General features: G+C 44.6%; 1 protein-coding gene across 1 annotated transcript in view; it reads left to right on the forward strand.

Annotated features, from left to right (window-relative positions):
* The first annotated feature begins 11,956 nt into the window (after positions 1–11,956).
* The window catches only part of LOC124805573 (myrosinase 1-like), a 40,160-nt gene continuing 26,851 nt past the window's right edge, over positions 11,957–25,265 (forward strand). The window contains exons 1-3 of the mRNA XM_047266139.1: positions 11,957–12,092; positions 12,307–12,440; positions 19,457–19,591. Coding sequence (XP_047122095.1) covers positions 11,957–12,092; positions 12,307–12,440; positions 19,457–19,591 — 405 coding nt within the window. The remainder of the gene's footprint in view (positions 12,093–12,306; positions 12,441–19,456; positions 19,592–25,265) is intronic.

The raw sequence follows: 25,265 nt of genomic DNA on the forward strand, positions 1-25,265 counted from the left end.
CCATTGACGTAATTCACTTTAACACTGGGCAGATGGTTATAGCTTGAGGACGAACATCTCGGAAGCAGGATGCTAATTGATTATTCGCGTCTTATTGTTGTGAGCATATAGAAAGTGGTTTAAAGATGGAGAAATTATCAGTAGGCCACAATGTATTGAATATGCGCTTCTCATCACACAAAGTGGAAGTCGCAGATTTTCCCACTCTGTAGACAAGGACAGGCGGGATGTGTGGCAGATCTGATCACAGAGTATAATGCTGGTGCAGGCACAAATGTTTCGGAACGCGATGTTCGATGCACGCTGTTGAAAATGAAGCTCCACAACAAAAGACCCGAGCGAGTTACTATGTTGATCCAACAACTCAGTCAGTTACGATTTCAGGGAAAAATTACTCCAGATTGAATCGTGGATCGTCAGAAGAGTCGATTGGCCGGATGAATGCTTTTTCTTGTTACGCCAGGTCGATGGCTGGATAACCGTCATCCAGACCAACGTGTACTCGAAATTGACGGAGGATGGTGGGAACAGTATTGTGCATTGGGGACTACTCACCTAGGCTTCCATGTGAGCTCTTGTAGAAATCGAAGACATCACGACCAATGTGGACCACGTTAACGGTATTAGAGACATCATGGATCCCTTCATACTTCATGCTTCATGATGGAATCTTCCAGGAGGACAGCTGTCCGTGTCACAAGGCCAGAAAGTTGCTGCTGATGTCTGAGGAGCATGATAGCGAACTCACGTTGGTATCTTTGTTAACAAAATCGCCGGATTTGAACCTAATCGACAGATCTGAGACGCTATCCGGTGGCAGCTGGCCCACAAACAAAAGCCGATAGTATGGCTCTGAGCACTATGGGACTTAACTGCTGAGGTCATCAGTCCCCTAGAACTTAGAACTACTTAAACCTAACTAACCTAAGAACATCACACACATCCATGCCCGATGCAGGATTCGAGGCTGTGACCGTAGCGGTCGCGCGGTTCCAGACTGTAGCGCCTAGAACCGCTTGGCCACTCCGGCCGGCCGGCCCACAAACAAAAGCCGATAGTATGGAATTAGGTGGCTTATGCTTTGACGTCTGGTGGCACAAATTTCTCGGAAAACTTTGACTAACCGGTGCTTTACTGCAGTCGAAGTGTGTGCTAACATGATATTAAGAAAGTGGTCATAATGTTTCGGCTGGTCAGTGTATATCGTTTTACAGTCGATACAGTTTTGACCAGAAATGCTATTGACTGGAAAAGGCGACAAGTACACTGATCAGTCTTAACATTATGCCCACCTACCTAATAGCTGGCATGTCCACCCTTTAGCAAGGATAACAGTGGCGATGTGTCGTGGCATGGAAACAATGAGTCCTTGGTAGGTCACTGGAGGAATTTGGCACACGCATGACACGTTATTCACGTATTTTGCGGGGAGGGGGACGATGGGTTCTGATGCTACGTTCAATCACATACCAGATGTGTTCGGTCGAGTTGAGATCTGGGGAGTTTGGGGACCAGCACATAAACTAGCAATTGCCACTGTGTTCTTCGAACCACTCAGTCACAATCCTGGCCTGGTGATATGGCGCATTATCTTTTTGAAAAAATACCACTACCTTCAGGTAACATGGAAGTTATGAAGGCCGTCACGGTGATTGCACGGGCTCTACAGGACCCATGGATGCCAAAGTTAATGTTCCCCAGAGCATAATGGAGCCACTGCCGGCTTGTCTCCTTCCAGCAGTGTAGCTGTCAGGGAGCTGTTCCCCTGGAAGACGCAAGGTTCGCGCCCTCCAGTCGGCGTGATAAAGAAGACCATGCTACACTCTGTCACTGCTCCAGTGTCCAGTGCCGATAGTCACATTAACATTATAGTCGTAGTTAACAATTTCGTGGTGTTCACATTAGCACATGCATGGGTTGTCGGCTGCGTAGTCCCATCACTATGAATGATCGGTGCACTGTTATTTCAGACAGACTGGTTCTCAGCCCAGGATTAATGTCTGATGTTAGTCCCACCACAGTTCGCAGAGTGCCCTGTTTTAATAGTCTGCCCAGTCTACGAAGCTCGACACCTGTAATGAGGGGTTGCCTTCCAATCCCATGACGTCTGGACGCGGTTTTACCTTTGATTCGCCACGTGTTGAAGACACCCACCACAGCACTCGTCGAACACCCGAAAAGTCGTGCAATTTCCCAAATGCTTGTGGCAAGTCTCCGGACCAAGATGATCTGCCCTCGGTCAAACTCAAATCGATCAAGTGCATTCCCCATTCTACACATGGACAGCACACACACTGATACTACACTACTGGCCAATAAAATTGCTACATCAAGAAGAAATGCAGATGATAAACAGGAATTCATTGGAAAAATATATAATACTAGAACTGACATGTGATTACATTTTCACGCAATTTGGGTGCATAGATCCTGAGAAATCAGTACCCAGAACAACCACTTTTGGCCTTAATAACGGCCTTCATACGCCTGGGCATTGAGTCAAACAGAGCCTGGATGGCGTGTACAGGTACAGCTGCCCATGCAGCTTCAGCACGATACAACAGTTCATCAAGAGTATTGACTGGCATATTGTGACGAGCCAGTTGCTCGGCCACCATTGACCGGACGTTTTCAATTGGTGAGAGATCCGGAGAATGTGCTGGCCAGGGCAGCAGTCGAACATTTTCTGTATCCAGAAAGGCCCGTACAGGACGTGCAACATGCGGTCGTGCATTATCCTGCTGAAATGTAGGGTTTCGCAGGGATCGAATGAAGGGTAGAGCCACGGGTCGTAACACATCTGAAATGTAACGTCCACTGTTCAAAGTGCCATCAATGCGAGCAAGACGTGACCGAGACGTGTAACCAATGGCACCACATACCATCACGCAGGGTGATACGCCAGATTGGCGATGACGAATACACGCTTCCAACGTGCGTTCACCGCGATGTCGCCAAACACGGATGCGACCATCATGATGCTGTAAACAGAACCTGGATTCATCCGAAAAAATGACGTTTTGCCATTCGTACACCCAGGTTCGTCGTTTAGTACACCATCGCAGGCGCTCCTGTCTGTGATCCAGCGTCGAGGGTAACCGCAGCCATGGTCTCCGAGCTGATAGTCCATGCTGCTGCAAACGTCGTCGAACTGTTCGTGCTGATGGTTGTTGTCTTGCAAACGTCACCATCTGTTGACTCAGGGATCAGGACATGGCTGCACGATCCGTTACAGCCAAGCGGATAAGTGATACGAGGCCGTTGGGATCCAGCACGGAGTTTCGTATTACCCTCCTGAACCCACCGATTCCATATTCTGCTAACAGTCATTGGATCTCTACCAACGCGAGCAGCAATGTTGCGATATGATAAACCGCAATCGGGATAGGCTACAATTCGACCTTTATCAAAGTCGGAAACGTGATGGTGCGCAATTCTCCTCGTTACACGAGGCATCACAACAACGTTTCACCAGAGAACGCCGGTCAACTGCTGTTTGTGTATGAGAAATCGGTTGAAAACTTTCCTGATGTCAGCACGTTGTAGGTGTCGCCACCGACGCCAGCGTTGTGTGAATGCTCTGAAAAGCTATTCTACCAACGCGAGCGGTAATGTCGCGATACGATGCGATAAACCGCGTCTGTAGCACGTCATCTTCGTGGTGTAGCAATTTTAATGGCCAGTAGTGTAGGTATACCGTGTGTGTGTCTGACTAGCAGTCATGCTGCTATTGCCTGAACGGGTTTATATCGATAGTACAGGTATGTTATTGGTCATAAACGTTCTGGCTGATCGGTGTGTAGAGCTATGAAGAGACACTGAAGTAGAGACATTTACAAAATCGCGTTGTATACATCTGTAGCAGCTGCACACAGCGTATAGAAATTGTCAGGGATATAGTACTTACACTTTTGTACATTGTGCATATTTCTTTGTATGACTGTTTCATAGCTATAGAGGTGTAGACACGAAAACTTGGAAATCAATTTCCTTTGAATTCCACTACATAAACAGTTTATTTTATTTTGTAGTACCTAATAGAAAACTTGCAAAATGGATACCGAGGCAATGCCGGGTTTGTCAGCTAATATCACAGTTAAGTCCTTTTGAGTAACGAAATTGTTAGAGTTACGCGTTTACTCCACCGATTCACATTCTGCTCTATAGTATTCATATAATCAACATGGGTACATGCGATGTTAAGCTGATTGTGGGATAAATCTCGTACTTCTCTACGCTTGCAATTCTAGGAATTGTGTGAATGATATTTTTCCGTAAGTCTGATGGTAAATCACCAGGCACATACATTCTACACACCAACGTGAATTATTGTTTTGTTGTAACTTGCTTCAATGATTTTAGAAATTCCGATGGAGTGTTATCTACACCTTCCGCCTTATTTGATTTTAAAGCTTCCATAGCTCATCTAAATTCTGATTCTAATACTGGTTCCCCTATCGACTGCTGTTTCTTCTTCTGTCATATCATCAGACAAGTTTTTCCCCTCATAGAGGCCCTCAATGTACTGTTTCCCACTGTCCGCTCTTTCTCTGCATTTAGAAGTAGAGTTCCAGTGCACTCTTAATGTTACTGCCCTTGCTCTTAGATTCATCTAAGATTGTTTTCATAACACGCTGAGTTAGTACTTCCGACAACCATTTCTTTTACGATATCATCACATTTTTCAAGCAACCATTTCGCCTTAGCTTCCCTGCACATTCTGTTTTTTTCATTCTTATGTGACTTTTGTTTGTGAAATCCCGAATTTTCCGGAACATTTTTGTACTTCCTTCTTCTGTCGATTAGGTGAAGTATTTCTTCTGTTATCCATGGATTCTCCTCATTTATCTTTTTTGTACCTGTATTTTTCTCTACAACTTCTGTGATTGTCCTGTTTAGAGACGTCTATTCAACTGAACTGCCTACTGACCTATTCGCTGTAGCAGTTTCTGTAACCTCAGAGAATTCCAAGTATCTCCTCATTCCTAGTATTTCCGTATCCTATCTTTTGCCCATTGTTTCTTTCTTACTACACTCTTAAGCTTCAGGATACTCTTCATCACTACTAAATACTAATCAGAATCTGTATCTGCTTCTCGGTACGCCTTACAATCCAGTATCTGATTTCGGAATCTCTGTCTGACCATGATGTAATCGAACTGAAGTACTCTCATATCTCCCTGCCTTCTACAAGTATACCGCCTCGTTTTGGGATCCTTGAACAAAGTATTCGCTGTTACTGTCAGAAGTTTATTACACAATTCAATTGGTCTTTCAGTTATTCCGAATTTTTTTTTTGTCATCAGTCTGCTGACTGGTTTGATGCGGCCCGCCTCGAATTCCTTTCCAGTGCTAACCTCTTCATCTCAGAGTAGCGCTTGCAACCTACGTCCTCAATTATTTGCTTCACGTATTCCAATCTCTGTCTTCCTCTACAGTTTTTGCCCTCTACAGCTCCCTCTAGTACCATGGAAGTCATTCCCTCATGTCTTAGCAGATGTCCTATCATCCTGTCCCTTCTCCTTATCAGTGTCTTCCACATATTTCTTTCCTCTCCGATTCTGCGTAGAACCTCCTCATTCCTTACCTTATCAGTCCACCTAATTTTCAACATTTGTCTATAGCACCACATCTCAAATGCTTCGATTCTCTTCTGTTCCGGTTTTCCCACGATCCATGTTTCACTACCATATAATGCTGTACTCCAGACGTACATCCTCAGAAATTTCTTCCTCAAATTAAGGCCGGTATTTTATATTAGTAGACGTCTCTTGGCCAGAAATGCATTTTTTGCCATAGCGAGTCTGCTTTTGATGTCCTCCTTGCTCCGTCCGTCATTGGTTATTTTACTGCCTAGGTAGCAGAATTCCTTAACTTCATTGACTTCGTGACCATCAATCCTGATGTTAAGTTTCTCGCTGTTCTCATTTCTACTACTTCTCATTACCTTCGTCTTTCTCCGATTTAGTTTCAAACCATACTGTGTACTCATTAGACTGTTCATTCCGTTCAGCAGATCATTTAATTCTTCTTCACTTTCACTCAGAATAGCAATGTCATCAGCGAATCGTATCATTGATATCCTTTCACCTTGTATTTTAATTCCACTCCTGAACCTTTCTTTTATTTCCATCATTGCTTCCTCGATGTACAGATTGAAGAGTAGGGGCGAAAGGCTACAGCCTTGTCTTACACCCTTCTTAATACGAGCAGTTCGTTCGTGATCGTCCACTCTTATTATTCCCTCTTGGTTGTTGTACATATTGTATATGACCCGTCTCTCCCTATAGCTTACCCCTACTTTTTTCAGAATCTCGAACAGCTTGCACCATTTTATATTGTCGAACGCTTTTTCCAGTTCGACAAATCCTATGAAAGTGTCTTGGTTTTTCTTTAGCCTTGCTTCCATTATTAGCCGTAACGTCAGAATTGCCTCTCTCGTCCCTTTACTTTTCCTAAAGCCAAACTGATCGTCACCTAGCGCATTCTCAATTTTCTTTTCCATTCTTCTGTATATTATTCTTGTAAGCAGCTTCGATGCATGAGCTGTTAAGCTTATTGTGCGATAATTCTCGCACTTGTCAGCTCTTGCCGTCTTCGGAATTGTGTGGATGATGCTTTTCCGAAAGTCAGATGGTATATCGCCAGACTCATATTCTACACACCAACGTGAATAGTCGTTTTGTTGCCACTTCCCCCAATGATTTTAGATGTTCTGATGGAGTGTTATCTATCCCATCTGCCTTATTTGACCGTAAGTCCTCTAAAGCTCTTTTAAATTCCGAATCTAATACTGGATCCCCTATCTCTTCTAAATCGACTCCTGTTTCTTCTTCTATCACATCAGACAAATCTTCACCCTCATGGAGGCTTTCAATTTATTCTTTCCACCTATCTGCTCCCTCCTCTGCATTTAACAGTGGAATTCCCGTTGCACTCTTAATGTTACCACCGTTGCTTTTAATGTCAGGAAAGGTTGTTTTGACTTTCCTGTATGCTGAGACTGTCCTTCCGACAATCGTAACTTTTTCGATCTCTTCACATTTTTCCTGCAGCCACTTCGTCTTAGCTTCCCTGCACTTCCCATTTATTTCATTCTTCAGCGACTTGTATTTCTGTACTCCTGATTTTCCCGGAACATGTTTGTACTTCCTCCTTTCACCAATCAACTGAAGTATTTATTCTGTTACCCATGGTTTCTTCGCAGCTACCATCTTTGTACCTATGTTTTCCTTCCCAACTTCTGTGATGGCCCTTTTTAGAGATGTACATTCCTCTTCAACTGTAATGCCTACTGCGCTATTGATTATTGCTGAATCTATAGCGTTAGAGAACTTCAAACGTATCTCGTCATTCCTTAGTACTTCCGTATCCCACTTCTTTGCGTATTGATTCCTCCTGACTAATGTCTTGAACTTCAGCCTACTCTTCATCACTGCTATATTGTGACCTGAGTCTATACCTGCTCCTGGTTACGCCTTACAATCCAGTATCTGATTTCGGAATCTCTGTCTGATCATGATGTAATCTAATTGAAATCTTCCCGTATCTCCCGGCCTTTTTCAAGTATACCTCCTCGTCTTGTGATTCTTGAACAGGGTATTCGCTATTACTAGCTGAAACTTGTTACAGAACTCAATTAGTCTTTCTCCTCTTTCATTCCTTGTCCCAAGCCCATATTCTCCTGTAACCTTTTCTTCTACTCCTTCCCCAACAAGTGCATTCCAGTCGCTCATGACTATTAGATTTTCATCCCCCTTTACATACTGCATTACCCTTACAATATCCTCATACACTTTCTCTATCTGTTCATCTTCAGCTTGCGACGTCGGCATGTATACCTGAACTATAGTTGACGGTGTTGGTCTGCTGTCGATTCTGATTAGAACAACCCAGTCACTGAACTGTTCACAGTAACACACCCTCTGCCCTACCTTCCTATTCATAACGAATCCTACACCTGTTGTACCATTTTCTGCTGCTGTTGATATTACCCGATACTCATCTGACCAGAAATCCTTGTCTTCCTTCCACTTCACTTCACTGGCCCCTACTATATCTAGATTGAGCCTTTGCATTTCCCTTTTCAGATTTTCTAGTTTCCCTAGAACGTTCAAGCTTCTGACATTCAACGCCCCGACTCGTAGAACGTTATTCTTTCGTTGATTATTCAATCTTTTTCTCATGGTAACCTCCCCCTTGGCAGTCCCCTCCCGGAGATCCGAATGGGGGACTATTCCGGAATCTTTTGCCAATGGAGAGATCATCATGACACTTCTTCAATTCATTCCAAATACCAAACCCATATTCTCCAGTAACCTTTTCTTTTACTAAATCCCCTACAACTTCATTCTAATCCCTCATGACTATCATATTTTCATCTCCCTTTAAGTACTGAATTAGCCGTTCAGTATCCTAATATACTGTCTGTGTCTCTTCGGCCTCTGCTAGTGACGACGGAATGAATAACTAAATTATTGTTGTCGGTGGTAGTTTCCTGTCTATTCTGATGAGAACAACCCCTTTACTAAACTGTTCACTCTTTGTCCTGCCTTCCTATTGATCAAGGGTCTGCTACCGTTATACCATTTTCTGCTACAGTTGATATTATCCTATAGTCGTTTGACCAGAAATCCCTGTCTTCTTTCCATTTCATTGCACTGATGCCCACTATATCTATATCTTACATTTTCCTTTTCATATTTTTGGCCACCCAACCACGTTCAAACTTCTGATATCCAATGCCCAAACACTTTGAACATTATCCTTTGGTTTGTTATTCAGTCTTTTTGTCCCGGTCATCTCACCCTTCGGAGTCTTCTCCAGGAGATCCAAATGGTGGACTAGACCGGAATCTTTTGCCAATGGAGCGATCATCACAACACTTTTTCGATTACAGTCCATATATCCTTTCGATACACGTTATGTGTCTTTAATGAATTGGTTTCCATTGCGCTCTGTATCCGCATGACGTCGATAATTCGACTTCTAGGGGCAGTTCCCCATTCCAAGGGCCAGAGAATGCCCTGATCCTCAGTCCGCTCCTCCACCCTCTTTGCAAGGCGTTTAGCAGAAATTGTGTGACTTCTTACTTCTTATGACGGAAGTCTTCGTCCGCCATTGCTAATCATTTTTGCTAAAAATTTAGGCACTGACGGGGTTCGAACCCAGAACCGAGTAAGTTCGGTTTATTAAGCAAAGACGCTACATCTTTTTATTAAAAAAAAGAAAATAAGCTAAGAAACCGTTGCGGAAGCAGAACTGTGATCGATGGCTAGCACAGGGGTCGACAACCGAGGCCTTGCCGTCCCGTCGCCAACCCACAAAAAAAAAAAAAAAAAAAAAAAAAAAAAAAAAAATGTTCAAATGTGTGTGAAATCTTATGGGACTTAACTGCTAAGGTCATCAGTCTTAACCTAGATTATCCTAAGGACAAACACACACACCCATGCCCGAGGGAGGACTCGAACCTCCGCCGGGACCAGCCGCACAGTCCACGACTGTAAAGCCTTAGACCGCTCGGCTAATCCCACGCGGCGCCACGCCCACGCAACTTGCCATAGGATGATTGAGAGGATTAAGCAGGTTTATTTATGTACTTACTTATTTGTTCTGAGCAAAACACCCTAGGACTGCCGTAGCGAGCGTCCGACCCGCCTTCTCGTCTGTTGGTAGGCGTTCCCTCCTAATCTGTATGTAAGGGATCAATATGCTCCAGAATCTTTTTCAGTGAACGCGGCTCATACCCGGAAGGACCCAGTGGGCACAAATAGTGGACCTAAGTAATTAGCGAAGTGGATCCTCTACTCCGAGTGGTGACTGAAATACGCATGTGTCATCATCAGAAGGGACAAAGGGTCGAGTTGCCTTCGTGTACATCACGAAATATGTAGTAACGGGCCATGCATTTTAGCCAGTTAGCAGCATTTGTCCTGGAAGGTGGAAAATGTACTCTTTTGGGACTTAATAATAGTCAGGGGAGACAGACTCCGGCAACAGCCGCAAGAGTAACGCCAGAATGAGCTGCGTGAAGAGCCAGCAGTCGCCGGTCGCGTCGCAAGTCAGGCGGTGCCTATCCGAATCATCGACTGAGTATCTGGGACACAGGGGATCGTCCGTCAGACAAAGAGGAAACTTCCCGTTCATAGCACCGTACCACAAACCACGCGCCGCAGCAGGTGGAAAAGGCATGTGTAATGCTCACCACACAGTGCTCCTGCCAATTTCGGGGCGCTGGTGTGCGATCATATTGATGAGTATTGCTGGCAGTAAAGGTGATAACAGTTTTTTCGCGGTGGGCATACGTATAGACGAAAGATCTGCTCGTGAGTAGTTGAAGTAAATTAAGAACTTATGATGTGGGTATGTGCCGGTGAAACATGCCGCACAGAAATTGGTGGTTGTAGAGAGCGTGTTGCCATTTAGGGTTTCAGGTTGCCCGTCAGACTGGTGTGGGCAGAGGGCAAAGTGCGGCACACAGCATTGAGGTAGAGCGATCGCGCACGGTTATAGAAGTGAATTAAACCGATACCGCCTGCCCGCTGTGCCCTAGACCACTAGACTGTAGCCCAGATACGCCTACGTGTACAAATAAGGGGCAGTCAAATGAAAAGCGAACATTCGCCACAACCGGGCCGTGGAATACACCCTTCAAATGTTATCACCATACGCGTTAAGACATTTATGGCACTGGCAGGAGGGACGATCAGTTCTTGTTTTTTGGACCACCCTCGGGCACCGACCGTTCCAGAACCGCACCCACTCTTGCGCTAGCTCGTCCAACTGAAACCGACGATCATTCATGTCTTTCTTCAAATCATCAAAGATGTGAACATCACATGATGAAAGGTCCGGACTGTACGGAGGACGTTGCAGTGTTTCCCAACGAAACCACTGAAGCGTAGCATTCGTAAAATTGGCAGTACGGGGACGAGCGTTATCGATTGCAGGGGACCTGTGCACAAACGAGAAACCACAATCAATGAAAACAGCTATGAAGACACTTTTCAGGATCTGCGACGCTCCACAAAGTCAAAACTCCTAGGAATACTGTCGGCAGCTTCACCTTGTTGCACGATTACGCCCACTCTCACACTGACAATCGGGCGAAGGTTACGCATCAGCGGTTTGGTAGCGATACACTGCAATATAATCCGTACCGCCAAGGTCTTTGCCGTGTGATTTTTCACTTCTTCGGTGACCTGAAGAAACACATGATGTCGAACGAGGAAGTACAAAAATAGGTGCGGTTATGGATCCGTTAGCGGCCGACCCCGTTCTGTGAATCAGGAACTGATCGTCCCGTCTCTCATTGGGATTAATGTCTTAACACGTGTGGTGATTACTTTTCAATCCATTCCATGATCCGGTTGTTGCGGGTGTTTGGTTTTCATTTAACTAGTCCTCATACATTCATTTTTCTAATATGTATGGATAAAACATTCTTTAGCAGAGGATGCTACAATTAAAATATTACTGCTCTAGTGTTCAGTTTATGAAATACAAATATTTTTTATTTATTAGGAAATTGCCTGTTCATAGAATTTTGTTGACTCATACAGTTACTCCAAAGAATAAACAGTTATTGCATTTTTAATTTCGAATTAATATTTATCTAAACCATCAGTCATTTATTTCCAGGTAATGACTGACGACCTTCGTTTTTTTCAGGGTCTACATTGCTTATTATCGGACCCACGCGTTATTGAGACGAGAATACAGTGAGCGTAACTGATAAGAAAGTCTCTGATGATAGCACTGTGTGATACTCAACAAGCTGCTTCGGTATCTTTCCGATAATATCGGTAAGAACAGCGGCTCCAGAGAAACATGCTGATTAACGGACGATAAAAGAAAATTTGCTTTTTTTATCTAACTTATGAAATTATAGCCTAACTTCACTATATATATGTACAGCTTGCAGCAGGTCGTACAAAGGCTCTGGACTCTCTCAACGATGAGGCTGCTGATCACCTTTACGGCTGTGTTGGCCGTTGCTTCTGCACAGAATGCCACCAATCGATTCCCAGATGACTTCATGTTCGGAGCTGCAACAGCAGCGTATCAGGTCGAAGGAGCCTGGAATGAAGATGGTGGGTTCAGAAGTATTAAGTGTATTCCACGGCAAATTAACGAAGAGGAAAAGAAAACTATGCATTTGAAAAGGCGTCGTTATGCTTAGCGTTTATAATAACGTGTGCGTTCAATACGTTCCTTACTGTTGCTTGTCCAAGTCAATAATATGTATATGTATACATATAAAATATGGTAGTAGTTAATGGATTGTATTATTTATTGTCTGTACAGGCAAGGGAGAGAGCATTCAGGACTACATGTTCCACAACCATCCGGAACTCATCATTGGAGGTGACACCGGTGACGTCGCCTGCGATTCTTACCATCAGTACCTGCAAGATGTCCAGATGCTGAAGACGCTCAACGTAAGTACAATTTCTAATGCCAAGCATACCAACTTCTTCTTTTGCAAGTTGCAACGCCACACCTGTCTTTAATTGTCTCCTCATCTTATTCGGGATAAAAGAAAACTGCTGACTGTCTCACCCATTAACACAACTCCACAACTCCCGAAACTGTGCTACCTTTTCTTGTGAAAAAAAGAAAGAAAGAATTAAAACGTTGAATCCATATTCAGACGTCATTTGGTTGGGTAATCATCTATGGGCGAACTACATGGATACTCTGCAAATCATATTCAGTTGCCTGGCAGAGGGTTCATCGAATCACCTTCACAATTCTCTATTACTCCAATCTCGTACAGCGCTCGGAAAGAATGAACACATATATTTTTCCATACGGGCTCTGATTTCCCTTTATTTATCTAGGTGATCGTTTCTCCATATGTAGGTCGGTGTCAAAAAAATATTTTCGCATTCGGAGGAGAAAGTTGGTGGTTGGAATTTCGTGAGATGGTTCCGTCGCAACGAGAAACGCCTTTCTTTTAATGACTTCTAGGCCAAATCCTGTATCATTTCTATGACACGCTCTCTCATATTTCGCGATAATACAAAACGTGCTGCCTTTCTTGGAACTTTATCGATGAACTCCGTCAGTCCTATCTGGTAAGGATCCCACACCGCGCAGCAGTATGCTAAAAGAGGACGGACAAGCGTAGTGTAGGCAGTCTCCATAGTAGGCCTGTTACATTTTCTAAGTGCCCTGCCAATATAATACAGTCTTTGGTTAGCCTTCCTATGTGTTCTTTCCAATTCAAGTCGTTCGTAATTGTAATACCTAGGTATTTAGTTGAATTTAGGGCTTTTAGATTAGACTGATTCATCGTGTAATCGAAGTTTAACAAGTTCTTTTTAGCACTCATGTAGATGGCCTCACACTTTTCGTTATTCAGGGTCAACTGCCACTTTTCGCACCATTCAGATATCTTTTCTAAATCGTTTTGCAGTTTCTTTTGATCTTCTGATGACTTCATTAGTCGATAAACGAGAGTGTTATCTGCAAACGACCGAAGACGGATGCTCAGATTGTCTCCAAAATCGTTTATATCGATAAAGAACAGCAAAGGGCCTGTAACACTACCTTGGGGAATGCCAGAAATCACTACTGTTGTACTTGATGACTTTCCGTTAATTACTACGAACTGTGACCTCTCTGACAGGAAATCACTAATCCCGTCACATAACTGAGACGATATTCCATAAGCACGCAACTGCACTGCAAGCCGCTTGTGTGGTACAGCGTCAACAGCCTTCCGGAAATCCAGAAATACGGAATCGATCTGAAATCCATTGTGAATAGCATTCAACACTTCATGTGAACAAAGAGCTAGTGGTGTTTCACAGGAACTATGTTTTCGAAACCCATGTTTACTGTGTCCCAATGGACAGTTTTCTTTGAGGTAATTCATAATGTTTGAACGCAATATATGTTCCAAAATCCTGCTGCATATTGAGATTAACGATATGGGTCTGTAATTTAGTGAATTACTCCTACTACCTTTCTTGAATGTTGGTGTGACCTGTGCAACTTTCCAGTATTTGGGTACGGATCTTTCGTCGAGCGAACAGTTGTATATGATTGTTAAGTATGGAGATAATGCATCAGCATACTCCGAAACGATCCTAATTGGTATACAGTCTGGACAAGAAGACTTACTTTCATTGAGTGATTTAAGTTGCTTCAATACTCCGAGGACATTTACTTACACGCTACTCATGTTGGCAGCTGTTCTCGATTCGAATTCTGGAATATCTACTTCGTCTTCTCTTGTGAAGGCATTGTGGAAGGCTGTGTTTAGTAACTCTGCTTTCGCAGCACTGTCTTCGACAGTATCTCCATTGCTATCGCGCCGAGAAGGCATAGATTGTTTCTTGCCGCTAACATACTTCACATATGTCCAGAATCTCTTTGGATTTTCTGCCAGGTTTCGAGACAAAGTTTCATTATGGAAACTGTTATAGGTATCTCGCATTGACGTCCGCGCTAAATTCGAGCTTCTGTAAAAGATAGCCAATCTTGGGGATTTTGCGTCTCTTTAAATTTGGCATGTTTGTTTCGTTGTTTCTGCAAAAGTATTCTAACCCGTTTTGTGTACCAAGGAGTAGCAGCTCCGTCCTTTGTTAATTTATTTGGTATAAATCTCTCAATTGCTGCCGATACTATTTATTTGAATTTAAGCCACATCTAGTCTACAATTATATTATTAATTTGGAATGAGTGGAGATTGTCTCTTAGGAAGGCGTCAAGCGTATTTTTATCTGCTTTTTTGAATAGGTGTATTTTTTTGCTTATTTTTCGAGGGTTTGGGGATTACAATATTCAGTCTCACTACGATAACTTTGTGTTCACTAATCCCTGTGTTAGTTTTGATGCTCGTTATCAACTCAGCATTATTTGTAGCTAAGAGGTCAAGTGTGTTTTCACAACCGTTTACTATTCACGTGGCCTCGTGAACTAACTGCTCGAAATTATTTTCAGAGAATGCGTTTAGCACAATTTCGGATGATGTATTATGCATACCTCCGGAATTAAACATGTATTTTTGCGAACATATCGAAGGTAAATTAAAGTCACCACCAACTATTATCGTATGAGTCGGGTATGTGTTTGAAATCAAACTCAAGTTTTCTTTGAACCTTCCAGCAACTGTATCATCTGAATTGGGAGGTCGGTAAAAGGATCCAAATATTATTTTATTCCGGTTGCCAACTATGACCTCGGCCCATACTAACTCACAGGAAGTATCCAATTTCGCGACGAGATAAACTACTTCAGACAGCAACAAACACACCACCGCCAACCGTGTTTAGCCTATCCTTTCGGAACACCGTTAGGTTCTTCGCAAAAATTTCGGCTGAGCTTATATCCGGCTTTAGCCAGCCTCCAGTGCCTATAACGATTTGAGGATCAGTGGTTTCTATAAGCGCTTGGAGCTCTGGTACTTTCCCAACACAGCTACGACAATTTACAAATTTTATACCAATGGTTCCTGTATCTATTTTTCTTCCTGAGTTCAGCCTGCACCCTTTGTGCATGTTGCCCTTCTTGTGTTTTCCGGAGACCCTCTAACCTAAAGAAACCCCCAGTCCACGCCTCACTGCCCTTGCTACCCGTGTAGCCGCCTCCTGCGTATGGTAGACACCTGACCTATTCAGCGGAACCCGAAACCCAATCACGCTTTGGCGCAAGTCGAGGAATCTGCAGCCTACACGGTCGCAGAATCGTCTGAGCCTCTGACTCAGACCCTGCACTCGGCTCTGTTTCAGAGGTCCGCAATCGGTCTTGTCGGCTAAGCTGCAAATGATCAGCTCTGCTTTCATCTTGCAAGCCAGACTGGCAGCCTTCGCCACTTCTGTTAGCCACTCGAATCCAAAGAGAATCTCTTCTGATCCAAAGCGACACACATCACCCTTACCGACGTGAGCAAACACCTGCAGTTGCCATCCGGGAGGCCCTTTTACACACCTGGAATAACTCCACCCAGTATGCACACGGAGTACCCTTCTTGTCAGCCAAGTCCCTAAGGGGACCCATAACGCGCCTAAAATTGAAGCTCCCAATTAGCAACAATCCAAGTCTCTGCAACTGCCCCGATCTTGCAGGCTGAGTGGTTTCCTATGAAACAGAACAGATGACAGCATCTCGCTCAGCGACAGCGTCAACCACAGACAGCACCTGGAACCTGTTTGTCAGACAAACGGTGGAGGCCTTACGAACGGCCTCCTGGGAAGTCTTTCGCCGTCTGCTTCGCCTCGGTGTGAACTCCCACTCGACCACAGGTGGTCAGCCTCATTGCGAGTAGTAACTGCGTTGGCCACCGGTGAGGATCGATCGGAGGACTCCGACGTGCAGGACGTCCGTTGGATCTCCACAGACGGCCCAAAACAGTGGTGCCAATCCACTGCAGCCTCAAGCTGTGTAACCGAAGATTTCACAGCCTAAAGATGAGAGCGAAGTGTCACCAACTCGGTTCGCATCCGCACACAACAATCGCAGTCCCTGTTCATACTAAAGACCGTGGAAAACTAAACTATGCAGATAAACGGACTATCGGTACGTGCCCCGCAGCTCTATTCTAGACCCTGATGGAAACGCACGAACTGTGTCTAGTAATACGCAGATATTCGAAAACCTAACTACCGAAGCACTCAGCTGAAACTAAATAATTTGCCCTTGATTAGGAACTTGTAATGTGTCACACAATTGATTCACTTTCCGACTCAAACGAAAATGCGACAACTGTGGCTATTAGATGTTAAATTTACACGCAGGAACTCAAGAAACTAATCGATTGAAGCACACATATGATACAATAAAATTCGCTCCAAAAACGATATGAAGAGGGGCTGTCGTCAACGATGAACTTAGTATTCATGGAATAAGTGTTGAAACAGATAGGATGGAAAAGGTATTCGGTCTGGTACTTTCCAAACAAACAATGCAGTCTTGTAGTTAATCGATTCAACTGAACTACACTCCTGGAAATTGAAATAAGAACACCGTGAATTCATTGTCCCAGGAAGGGGAAACTTTATTGACACATTCCTCGGGTCAGATACATCACATGATCACACTGACAGAACCACAGGCACATAGACACAGGCAACAGAGCATGCACAATGTCGGCACTAGTACAGTGTATATCCACCTTTCGCAGCAATGCAGGCTGCTATTCTCCCATGGAGACGATCGTAGAGATGCTGGATGTAGTCCTGTGGAACGGCTTGCCATGCCATTTCCACCTGGCGCCTCAGTTGGACCAGCGTTCGTGCTGGACGTGCAGACCGCGTGAGGCGACGCTTCATCCAGTCCCAAACATGCTCAATGGGGGACAGATCCGGAGATCTTGCTGGCCAGGGTAGTTGACTTACACCTTCTAGAGCACGTTGGGTGGCACGGGATACATGCGGACGTGCATTGTCCTGTTGGAACAGCAAGTTCCCTTGCCGGTCTAGGAATGGTAGAACGATGGGTTCGATGACGGTTTGGATGTACCGTGCACTATTCAGTGTCCCCTCGACGATCACCAGTGGTGTACGGCCAGTGTAGGAGATCGCTCCCCACACCATGATGAGGGTGTTGGCCCTGTGTGCCTCGGTCGTATGCAGTCCTGATTGTGGCGCTCACCTGCACGGCGCCAAACACGCATACGACCATCATTGGCTCCAAGGCAGAAGCGACTCTCATCGCTGAAGACGACACGTCTCCATTCGTCCCTACATTCACGCCTGTCGCGACACCACTGGAGGCGGGCTGCACGATGTTGGGGCGTGAGCGGAAGACGGCCTAACGGTGTGCGGGACCGTAGCCCAGCTTCATGGAGACGGTTGCGAATGGTCCTCGCCGATACCCCAGGAGCAACAGTGTCCCTAATTTGCTGGGAAGTGGCGGTGCGGGCCCCCACGGCACTGCGTAGGATCCTACGGTCTTGGCGTGCATCCGTGCGTCGCTGCGGTCCGGTCCCAGGTCGACGGGCACGTGCACCTTCCGCCGACCACTGGCGACAACATCGATGTACTGTGGAGACCTCACGCCCCACGTGTTGAGCAATTCGGCGGTACGTCCACCCGGCCTCCCGCATGCCCACTATACGCCGTCGCTCAAAGTCCGTCAACTGCACATACGGTTCACGTCCATGCTGTCGCGGCATGCTACCAGTGTTAAAGACTGCGATGGAGCTCCGTATGCCACGGCAAACTGGCTGACACTGACGGCGGCGGTTCACAAATGCTGCGCAGCTAGCGCCATTCGACGGCCAACACCGCGGTTCCTGGTGTGTCCGCTGTGCCGTGCGTGTGATCATTGCTTGTACAGCCCTCTCGCAGTGTCCGGAGCAAGTATGGTGGGTCTGACACACCGGTGTCAATGTGTTCTTTTTTCCATTTCCAGGAGTGTATATAAAACTATGATGAAAACAGGATCTGAAACCTATTCGTCGCTTTTGTAAGTTAGTGCTTTAACCAGTCGGCCATATAACCCTTTCGCCCGAAACTCTCGTAGGTTCTCACGTTGTGTCCTGATATACAGAGGTGCAGTATTCCTCTATGTCCCAGTGGGTCACATTTGTGTTGGTTTCTTGTTAGTGACAGTGATGAGTACTTGACGGCTACCTTGGCATTATATTGTTACTGTGGTTATTATGGAAAACAAGACTAGATAGGCGGGAAACAGAACGGTGGCGCGTATTATACTCGTTTCCGTATTGATGCGAGAGCCTACGAGCTTACGTTTCCAATATTATAAACCAGAAGTGCTGTCATAACACAAACTGAAAAAGTTAAAACGAAAGCCTCCATTCGAAAGGAGTTGCTATTAGCCATTCATTTTGGAAATGATGTAATTCTACTTTAGTAAATTTAATCAATTTACACGCTTTGAATGTTTATTTCACGTGACTACACTTCACTAACAGAGTTCCGGTTGTCTAACCGCGGGTTATTTGTAAAAATTCCTCGTCAGTTAGTATCGAGTGGCGAGGAAGTATATTACAAGTATTACAGTACTATCTAACATGTGTGTAGTCCTTAATTTTGGGCCTCCACTGCTGAATCCAACCATCCATTTAATAATTAAAAAGTACTCTTGTTGTATATTACACAAAATTTCCCATCGCTTTCTTTGTTTCTATCAATGTCTATTTCTAAATCTCTGTTCATAGATCTAACAGATTTTCAGAATTATAAATAATTTCCAGGGTTATTTCATTAAATATTCTCTTGGATTACAAAAATGCAGTCTGATTTTATCTTAAATGTTCTCAGTTTTTTTTTGGTTTAGTCCACAAAGCGCAAAAAATTATTCAAGTGTAACCATCCTCCGGCACACTATTTATTCTTCTATTATACCGATTTAACCCGGTGTTTACAGTTTTAGATACGTCTTATTCGGTAATTTCAGCATTAATACACGATTTAACAATGAGATATCAGTTATTAATCACCACTCATTTCGTTGCAACTATTAATACTTCGTTGTCCAACAGGCGGACGTGTATCGATTTTCCATCGCCTGGTCACGAGTGTTGCCTAACGGAGACCTCGACGTCATCAACCAGGCTGGTATCGACTACTACAACAACCTCATCGACGAACTGCTCGCCAACGGTATTCAGCCTCTGGTAAGGAGAGTATTAAAGTATTCGCATACTCTTTCTCGTGTAGTAAGCTTATCTTCCATTTAGAAACACTAATAAGCAGCATATAGTGTAATTACAATTGATCCCGATACGAAAGGAAAAAAAACAGCATTGCTTATTTACAGCCATGCCAAAGTTAAGGCGGAACAACACGCTAATTTTTCTCCGACATCTTATAAGTAATGAGACCGAAAGTGCTTTCCATGTCAGCTGTCCAGTTCACAATGTAAATTCAGTCACACGCTTCGTATAAAATGCATGATAACAGATAATTTTGATTGACAAACTTTAGGTGCATGGTATCATACGTTGTGAGTAGCACACCCCAGAGATAAGCACCGGTTCGGGGTGAAATTGACGGAAACTGCTAACAAAAATACTCCTAGGTGACCAGAAAGGACATAACAAGAGGTTTAACGATGCGAGTGTACCTTGCTTGCCCTGTAAATCAACGGTCCATGTGGCTGTACAGAATGCAATTGTCATCAGCAACCACCGAAGAAACCGGTATGAAGATGGTCCATTGTGTTAGCGAGAGTAGTACAATATGTGATCAAAAGTATACGGGCATACCCAAAATCATACGTTTTTCATATTAGGTACACTGTGCTGCCACCGATTGCCAGGTACTTTATATCAACGACCTCAGTGGTCATCAGACATTGTGAGAGAGCAGAATGGGGCACTCTTCGCACTCACGCACTTCGAACTTGATCAGGTGATTGGGTGTCACTTCTCATACGACTTTAGGCGAGATTTCCACTCCTAAACATCGCTAGTTCCGCAGTTTCCGATGTGATAGTGAAGTGGAAGCGTGAAGGGACAACCACAGCGCAAAAGCGTACAGGCCGACCTGGTCTGTTGACTGACAGAGACCGCCTACAGTTGAAGAGGGTCGTAACGTATAATAGGCAGACATCTATCCAGACGATCACACAGGAATTATAAACTGCTTCAGGATCCACGGCAAGTACTATGACAGTTAGGCGGGAGGTGAGAAGGATTTCATGATCGAGCGGCTACTCATATGCCACAGAAAAAATGGTTCAAAATGGTTCAAATGGCTCGGAGCACTATGGGACTCAACTGCTGTGGTCATAAGTCCCCTAGAACTTAGAACTACTTAAACCTAACTAACCTAAGGACATCACACACAGCCATGCCCGAGGCAGGATTCGAACCTGCAACCATAGCGGTCGGGCGGTTCCAGACTGTAGCGCCTTTAACCGCTCGGCCACTCCGGCCGGCTATGCCACAGAACACGCCGGTAAATGCCAAACGGCGCATCACCTTGTGTAAGGAGCGTAAACATTGGACGAGTAAACAGTGGAAAAACGTTGTGTGGAGTGACGAATTACGGTACACAATGTGGCGATCCGATGGCAGGGTATGGGTATGGCGAATGCCCGGTGAACGTCACCTGCTAGCATGTGTAGTGCCAACAGTAAAACCGCACAATAACCCTAGCTTCGGTGTGGGGCGGCGGAGGGGTGAAGTGGACTGCGGTAGTCGTTGTGAGGTTGTGGACCACTGCGGCAGCAGCGGGGACGGAGCCTCTCCGTCTTTTCTAGGTCTTCGGTTCACATAACATGCCAGAGAGGGAAAAACAACCACGAGCAGTTGGCCAATACTTACTCTTCGGGAATTTGAGTAAACTTGTGTGTCACGATGTGTGTGGTAATACGAGGGCTATTCGGAAAGTAAGGTCCGATCGGTCGCGAAATGGAAACGACTATGACAATCCGATAAAGCTTTGCACAGATGTGTTGGGTAGTGTCTCTAGTATAACCCCAGTGACCATCACGTCGCTCTTCCCATTTCTGAGCTCGCAGTGAGTGCGTAAAGATGTCTAGAAAATAGTGTCTGCCGCCAAGTACGAGGGCCTGGTGAGAAATTTCGCCTGAAGCTATGCAGCTAACATTACATAACTGTCGTGCTGTTTCTTCTTCAAGACCATTCTCCGCCGCATTCTGCAGGGGCAATGAAGATGCTCCTGCATCGTTGTCAATTGGAAATGTTTGACTACCCACAATACAGCCCGTAATTGTCTTCCTCTGAGTTTCATCTCTGCTCACATGAACCGCTGGCTATGAAGACATTTTGGCACAAGACAACGAGCCGTAGGCCAGCGTAGAGAAGTGGCGGAAAGCACTGGCGGCTGCCTTCTATAGCGAAGGTATTGGAAAGTTGGTACAACGCTACGATACACGTCTAAGTCGGATCGGCGACTATGGAGATAAGTAGCTGCAAGGTGTATCTAACTGTTGCAAATAAAACATTTTAGATTTTTACCGTGGTTTCCATTTCCCGACCTATCGGACCTTACTTTCCGAATAGCCCTCGTAAATACTCATACCGATGAGTCAGTAACAAAAATATTATACATGACAGGCTATTTGCCTCAGCTTTACATGGGTACCACCAAGTACATACGACCGGTTGACGTGTCTGGCGAAGTGGTAACGAATGATATGCACAAACTTTCGCGTGAATCAGTTGATGTAACAGTTTAAACCGCTTCAAAATACCTGCAGTGGTTCCTGAAATTTGCCTGAACATACAAACAGAAATCACGTAGGGGACTTCAATTTATAATATGTAGAGTTACAGAAAATTCCAGCAGTATGCAAGGTGGTCGTAAACAGTATGGGCTGCGCGGGATAGCCGCGCAGTCAGAGCGCCTTGTCACATTTCGCTCACCTCGCCCCTCGTCGGAGGTTTGAGTCCTCCCTCGGGCATGGGTTTGTGTGTGTGTGTTGTCCTCCGAGTAAGTTCGTTTGTGTAAAGTTAGCCACTTAGGCCGTTGGGCGTTCAAATTCAAAAGACCCGGCGGATGTCAGTATTTTCATAGCGTAGATGATAGCGCACGAGACTGCTCAACCATCGGCTCTGGTTCGATTCCCATTATCGTTCGAAGTCCAATGTTTGTATCGCTCCCTTATTTGGTTTTAGGAAATCACACGAAGAACACGTTTGGCGACACCGTCTCTGGCGGGCCGATTCAATTCACGCGCCCAACGAACTGATTGGGTAACTTTAGTGCTAATTAACTCGGAAACAGGGAAACGAATCGAATTTTTTTCTTAACATTTATTTCTCAACACAACCAACTGTGCAACATGCTTACAAGCTTTGCATACTGTTTCTCTACATACCTACTGAACTGCACCGAAAATATTTCGGTGGCTGTTCAGGGACATTTTGTGAGTAGTTTGGTTTAAGAGCCCCGTGGTCTCCATTGGCTTGTAACAGAATAATAACGTATTTATAATATTTATTACTTTTATATGCGAAAATATCAGACCAACAGAGGAACAATCTGTAATACGGCAACACAAAGCTCAGAGTAATGCGATAAAGCAGCAACTTTCAGTGGGCTGCAGAAGGAGAGTAATGGGGTTGGCTTCACAGGGAAATAACTGAGTATAGCTTTGTTCTGGCGCTCTTCTATTGCACTGAATGAATCCACAAACAAAGTGCTTTTCGGCAAACTCTCTGTCAGTAAACTTATCCGTACTGCTGTGTATCATTATTAACAAACTATTGACTCAGATGGAAGTAAAACTAGGCACAGTCGGGCCGTATCAAAAGCAATCTTAAGATCAAAGAGTAGGGTCGGCTCTGTTGTTGTCAGCATGTCAATAACATGTACCATGAATGTTTGGAACAAGTGTTTCCAAACAAGACACACACTGCATACCATCGACATTCTCCAGTGTTATGGAGATATAGTCAGTGCAGTACCGATAGGAAGCTAATTATACGAATGAGTAGTGTCTGCACCATCACACATGTCCAAAAGAACGGACACTACGTGGAATCCGCAGCTGTGATGTACATCATGTAAATTAAAGGTGGAGGGGGAGGGGAAAGAAAAGGGAAGAAACTAATGATATCAGCTGCGTATGGACTTTATCCGGAATCAGCGGCGATGAGTGAAAATGTTTGCTGAACCTGCACTTGAACCTACGATTTCCTGCTTACTAGGGATTTGCGTTAACTACTGCGAAAACCAGGCACACTTCTTACTACAAATTTAAGGAATAAATTGGCACGCAACCCAGCTGACAAACGTACGCACCTGTTCCCACCTATCCGCAGTCCCTGTCCACACTGCCCTCGCATGTTAATTTTAGATTCCCGCGGGAGGTCGAGAGTAAAGCAGAATCCACCCTAAATGTTGCATATTCGTTGTCCATCGAGCCGAATCATATGAAAGTGTGATATCTGTTCTCCCAAACAATGAAGCAGGAGGTCCCAGATTCGAGTCATGGTCCGGCACACATTTACACCAGTCGCCACTGGTTCTGCACAAAGTCGCAATGGAACTGTTATCATTAGTTCCTTCACTTTCCTTTTGTATGTCCCTCCTTTGCCTTCAAATTTCATAATACCCATCACAGCTGCGGATATAAGGTAGTGTCTGTTTTTCTGGACATGTTCGGAAGAACAGATACCACGCAATCATATAACTGGTTCACCTCGATGGGCAACGAACATACAACCCTAAGTGAGGATGCACATTTACGTTCGACCTCCAGCGGCAATCTAATATTATCGAGCATGGAGGACACGGATAGGGAATGCGAATAGGTAGCGCTAGGTGGGAGTTTGGGGTAGCTGTGGACGACGCCGAGATGGGCCACGCATTTGCGATGAACATATTGTCCGAATGGGGCAGTGGTTTGCACAACTGCCTAGCAAGCAGAATATCCCATGTTCGGGTGCCGGTCCTGCACATATTTTCACTCATCTGCGTTGATTCTGTATAAAATCCCAATGCCGCTGACATCATTAGTTCCTTCTGGTTCCTTGCCTTTCTCTCCGTTCCGCCTTCAACCTACATAACAAAGACAAATGAAAGAAAGCAACTAATTGGACTGCTACTGGTCCTTGAGTCAGAGTAGACCACGCATCCCTTACACAAAAATGTTGATCAACTTCGGTAATTTTGACGTTGGATTTATCGTTCCCCCTGCAGGTACCAGTGTTATAGGGTTAAGCACCGTCGGCGGCGGAATAACTATTGACAGAGCACAGGATTGAAACACGGAAGGACTGGGAAGAAATCCGACGTATCGTAACAATCATCGTAATGCATGAAGGGAAACGACGGGGAACTACATCTGGATCGCGAGGTAGGTAGTTCGACAATTGTCTTCCAAACGCGAAGCTGACATCTTAACCACTTTGCCATCTCCTATGGCGAGAGTCATAGTACTGTTCATTGTAACACGAGTATTACAAGTTAGGCAATGATAGAAGAGGTCAATAGGAGTTATGTGATAGTAGCAAGTTGATTTCATCGATTGCAGCGTGTAACAGACAGTAATTGTTAATGTACACAAAAGTATGAGACCGTATAACCTTTTTCACTTGCAATAGGCCAATTGCGCACAAATAAACAATTAAACATACACTTACGGTTTCTATATTTTCAAAAAAAGTGGTAGTTGTTTTTTGTATAATTTACGAACCCTGTATACAGGAATCTTCAGAATAAGACAAAATGCCACCAAGTGGAATTTAGATCGTATGGATCACGGCCCGTTCCAACAGTATGGTGTGTATGCTACGATCATATCATGTATCGTCGCTCACTGTTTCAGAGGAGTTTATTTTGACGAAAACGTGTTTGTGTAATGGAGGGCTTGTC

This window comes from Schistocerca piceifrons, chromosome 7 (assembly GCF_021461385.2).
Source record: "Schistocerca piceifrons isolate TAMUIC-IGC-003096 chromosome 7, iqSchPice1.1, whole genome shotgun sequence".
NCBI lineage: Eukaryota > Metazoa > Arthropoda > Insecta > Orthoptera > Acrididae > Schistocerca > Schistocerca piceifrons.